We start from the raw sequence: 4,290 nt of genomic DNA, 5'->3' as shown, positions 1-4,290 counted from the left end.
AGCTGTTTCCCCGTTTATTCTGGCAAGAACAATAAACAGAAAAGCGACCGAGTTATGATCTGCCCACTCCAAGTCCTCTATAAGCAAAAGTATAAAACCAAACAAAAATCAGTACCTGTCACTCCACAGTCATATATTCGCTCAAATATTCCTATTACAGGGTGAATATATATCTTACAGTGATGATGATAACAAAAATGCACTTAATACATCTATAAACTAGCTGGATGTATATTGATGAAAAATCAATAGCACCCACCTCTCCCTCAGGACCCAGGGGGTGCAAACACTTTGAGGTACACTTCGCTGCAGCATGCAGAATGGGGCGGGGACGGACCTTTCCRTCAGTCCCATACCTTATATGGAAATGGGACTATCCCAGTCATGCACTCAAAGAAAAATTTTAAATCTATTGTTGTATGTAATTGTCTGGACATGAATTTGTGTTTTGTATGTGTTTTTGTATGATTGTATATTGTGATCTTATGTTGTTTTGTTTTTTTGAACATCTTGTGTTATCTTTTTTCCTTTCTTCCTGCCACAAACCCTAACCCCTAACCCTACGGTTATGCAGAACGGGGCGGGGACGGACAACACGGTTGGTACGGGAAATGTTAAATTTGTATTTTTAATGTTGAAAGTGTTCGATAGAAAATAGTGTCACTAGCGCCCCCTTCATTTTCAGAATGCAATAATCCCATTTCCATATAAGGTATGGGACTGACGGAAAGGTCCGTCACCGCCCCGTTCTGCATGCTGCAGCGAAGTGTACTTGAACACTTTAACAAAAACAATACCACATAGGAAGAAATGGGGAGGGGCTTCCAATCACAAGTTCACACGCCTACAACCACAGTGGGTCACACAGTGTTTACAGCCAGGTACAAAACAATCTTAACAGAACATTTTGTGTAATTATAACAAAATACAAATATACACTGGTTACAGAAGCATCGTGTCAGAGGTTTCTTATTCATGTTATCCTTTTTCAGGCCGCAACACACACACATAAAAATGCATACAAACAACAACAAAAAATAAAAAATAAATAAAAATAAAAACACATCTGACACCATCAAGGAAAAATGTTGAAGAAAAAATACAGTATTTAACACATTTTTGTAGGTGTCCTCTGTTGGGGACACATTTTGTCACATGACTATGTGATTTTATGTAACAGTGCACAAAAAATGACTCCATGTTATAATTTCCCATTTGGTAGAAAATTGAATAAAATGTTTCAGACACAACAGTTATTGATGGCTAAAAAGAAACTGTTGCTATGTTTGCAAGCAAGCTGTAATTTAATTTGCTAAGCTACAGTAACATTTAGTTGGGAGAATCAATACTTCTAGAGCAACACAAGTCATATCTTTTTGTCATAAAAAATAATGTCATTTTCTAGCTTATTGATTGCATAAAGGATATTTTCCCTGTCCTCTATCTTTCCTGTCCTCTTGACCCCCAGCTGGTTGAAACAGATGGCCTCCCCTTCTGAACCTGGTCCTGTTGAAGTTTTTTTTTCCTCCATTTAAAGAGTTGTTCCTTTCCACTGCAGCCAACATGCTGCTCAAGAACAGAGATTGTGACAAAGTGAAACTTTATTTCAATTCACTGGCTTCCTTAGAATATTCACTCAGTGGTATTTCACACAGTACTGTATGTCCTTGTATTTTACTGATATCGAAAATAATAATTAGCTGATTTTTTTTTTTACAATACCCTGAGATGATTTTCTTGTGAAGTGATGCTATTCAGGATGTAAGAGCTGACTTTTTAACTTTGTTTTTTTTTACTTTACACTTTTTCTAAGAAAAATGTATTAATTTACAAATAATTCCCCCATAGTACGATACTACTACATACATATACAGATACATACTAAGATATATTTTTCACACACTCGCTTCCATTGTTTTAGACTCTTTTCTATTCTTGTTAGGTGTTTGCTGCTTTTACAGCTTTTGCCTATTTCTTAAACATTGTTCTTCTTTAACCTTTAATGGTTAAAAGTTTGAGGCACATGGAAGAATCTGATCAAGAGCAGACAAAAAACAAGCTTTTTAATCATCTAAAATCATCTGTATTCCAACAGAAAATGTCCTTAACTGGTTTTAGTCATTCCTTATGATGGGAGATTTATTTCTCCACATTTTAGCTTTTCTGTATGAATTCAACTCTTATCTTAACGATAAGAAAACTGCTCAAAACAAAAGCAGTTATTGTTGCAATTAAGTGTCAATAAAATGGTTTGGGAAGAATGGGTTCAAAACATCAGTACATCAAAATACATTAAAGTGTAAAAATCCTGATTTTCAGCCTCCTTCAGATCATTTTTCTGATGTTCGACACCAACATTACAGAACGATTTTTAATTTTGGTTCAGTTTTTAACTCATTTATGTTGATGTAAAATACAGTTCACATATTGTTCAGTTGAATCTCTGTTGTATGCAAATAAAGAACAGGAAGTTTTTATGTAAAATTAAAATAATCTGATATTTCCTGTTTCATCCCGTTGAGTTTGTAAAACTGAATTTCAGATTCAGAATAGTAAAGCACAAAAACATACAGCTTAGAATAAAAACATGAGACCGGCTGTAGCACCAGGTCAAAAAGCTTTATTAAACTCTATATAAGGCACATTTACAGAACAGAAAACTCACTGTTTCGGTCCAAAAAAAAATGAAACAGTTTTAATCTAAACAAAATATTTCACAGCGAAGAGAACTTTACAGAAACACCTGTGAAAACAAACATACAGAATATCTTATCCAAAGCTCAACTTAAGTTCTACATTCAGAAATGTCAGTTTAGCTGCTTAAAAAGCACAAAAAGAAGTTGAATGAACAAAATGTGTCGTTTTACAGACTTAAAATCCAATGTTAACTGCTCAATTTATCCAGACTTAAACAGTGAACTAAATCTTTACTTATATATATATTTTAAACTGAAATGATTACTGCTGATCAGGTTTAAAGCCTCAAATAAACGCTGCAGCATGGTATAAGTGCTGTTCCATCTGGTTTCAACCTCTTGCAGCAGTTTTAGGTTGGGCCGACCCAACTGCTGCTGCATTTGGCAGAGCTTCTCCTTTGCTGTTGTGCTGGACCTAAAATAACCAACTATTTTTCTTGCTTTTTCCCTGATCTCCTCTAGCCCTGGTGTGCGATCAATGGATTTCTTTACTATCAGGTTAAGTGAATGTAGTAAAGCACAAAAACATACAGCTTAGAATAAAAACATGAGACCAGCTGTAGCACCAGGTCAAAAAGCTTTATTAAACTATTAAATCAACATTTTATACACAATATATATATATATTGTTTAAACTGAACTGATTATGGCTGATCAGGTTTAAAGCCTGAAATAAATCACGGTGGGTGTTCACCTTCCTCCTCAAACTCTCCCTCTTCCTCTTCGGTGGTGTCCTGGTGCTGCTGATACTCTGACACCAGGTCGTTCACGTTGTTCTCAGCCTCGGTGAACTCCATCTCATCCATACCTTCACCAGTGTACCTGTCACAGGAACAGAGCTGTCAGAATGGACCAGCACCAGAACACAGATCTGCTCTGTGTGTTTTACTCACCAGTGGAGGAAGGCTCTGCGGCGGAAAATGGCGGTGAACTGCTCCAAGGTGCGTCTGAACAGCTCCTGAATGGCCGTGTTGTTGCCGATGAAAGTGGCGGCCATCTTGAGACCGTGTGGAGGGATGTCAAAGAAGGACGTTCTGACGTTGGGGATCCACTCCGCGAAGTAGCTGCTGTTCTTGTCTATCATGTTCAACATCTGCTCCTTGACTTCCTGCATGGACACGCGTCCTCTGAAGATGGCGGCGGCCGTCAGGTAGTGCCCGTGGCGCAGGTCACACGCTACCATCATGTTCTTTGCGTCGAACATCTGCACGGTCAGCTCAGGGACTGTCAGAGCCCTGAAGGTGGAGGAAAACAAAAGGTCAGTTTTAGTTTGAACAAAAAACAAACTGGTTTCACGGTTAGAACAGGGTTTGTGTTTCAGTACCGGTACTGCTGACTGCCCCGGCTGGTCAGTGGGGCAGTGCCTGACATGAAGAAATGCATCCGGGGATAGGGCACCATGTTGACAGCCAATTTCCTCAGACTGTCGTTCGGCTGGCCAGGGAAGCGCAGGCAGGTGGTCACCCCGCTCATGGTGGCTGAGACCAGGTTGTTGAGGTCACCGTAAGTGGGCATTAGGATTTTCTGAGTACGGAAGCAGATGTCAAACAGGGCCTCGTTAATGTCTCATCTGTGTTCTCCACCAGCTGGTGGA

At 38.8% G+C, this 4,290-nt stretch overlaps 2 protein-coding genes across 2 annotated transcripts in view; both read right to left on the bottom strand.

Annotated features, from left to right (window-relative positions):
* Positions 1–690, bottom strand: part of LOC106529876 (uncharacterized) — a gene marked incomplete in the record, with an annotated part of 3,356 nt that extends 2,666 nt beyond the window's left edge. Inside the window, 1 exon segment of the mRNA XM_014025398.1 lies at positions 20–690.
* Positions 691–2,598: 1,908 nt separating this feature from the next.
* Positions 2,599–4,290, bottom strand: LOC106529878 (tubulin beta chain). Its single transcript, XM_014025399.1, has 3 exons — positions 4,021–4,290; positions 3,590–3,931; positions 2,599–3,518 (listed from the first exon to the last, which is right to left on the bottom strand). Exons 1-3 carry the CDS (start codon positions 4,209–4,211, stop codon positions 3,374–3,376), a joined length of 678 nt encoding a protein of 225 aa, XP_013880853.1. The 5' UTR covers positions 4,212–4,290; the 3' UTR covers positions 2,599–3,373.

This window comes from Austrofundulus limnaeus, unplaced genomic scaffold, assembly GCF_001266775.1.
Source record: "Austrofundulus limnaeus strain Quisiro unplaced genomic scaffold, Austrofundulus_limnaeus-1.0 Scaffold473, whole genome shotgun sequence".
Taxonomy (NCBI): Eukaryota; Metazoa; Chordata; class Actinopteri; order Cyprinodontiformes; family Rivulidae; genus Austrofundulus; species Austrofundulus limnaeus.
This window is presented reverse-complemented; position numbering and strand designations above follow the sequence as displayed.

Coding starts and splice junctions, on each gene's coding strand:
- LOC106529878 (XM_014025399.1), bottom strand. CDS start 4,211: ATGCCCACTTACGGTGACCTCAACAACCTGGTCTCAGCCACCATGAGC. Junction 3,932..4,020: donor CGGGGCAGTCAGCAGTACCG/GTACTGAAACAC, acceptor CTCCACCTTCAG/GGCTCTGACAGTCCCTGAGC. Junction 3,519..3,589: donor CGCAGAGCCTTCCTCCACTG/GTGAGTAAAACA, acceptor TTCCTGTGACAG/GTACACTGGTGAAGGTATGG.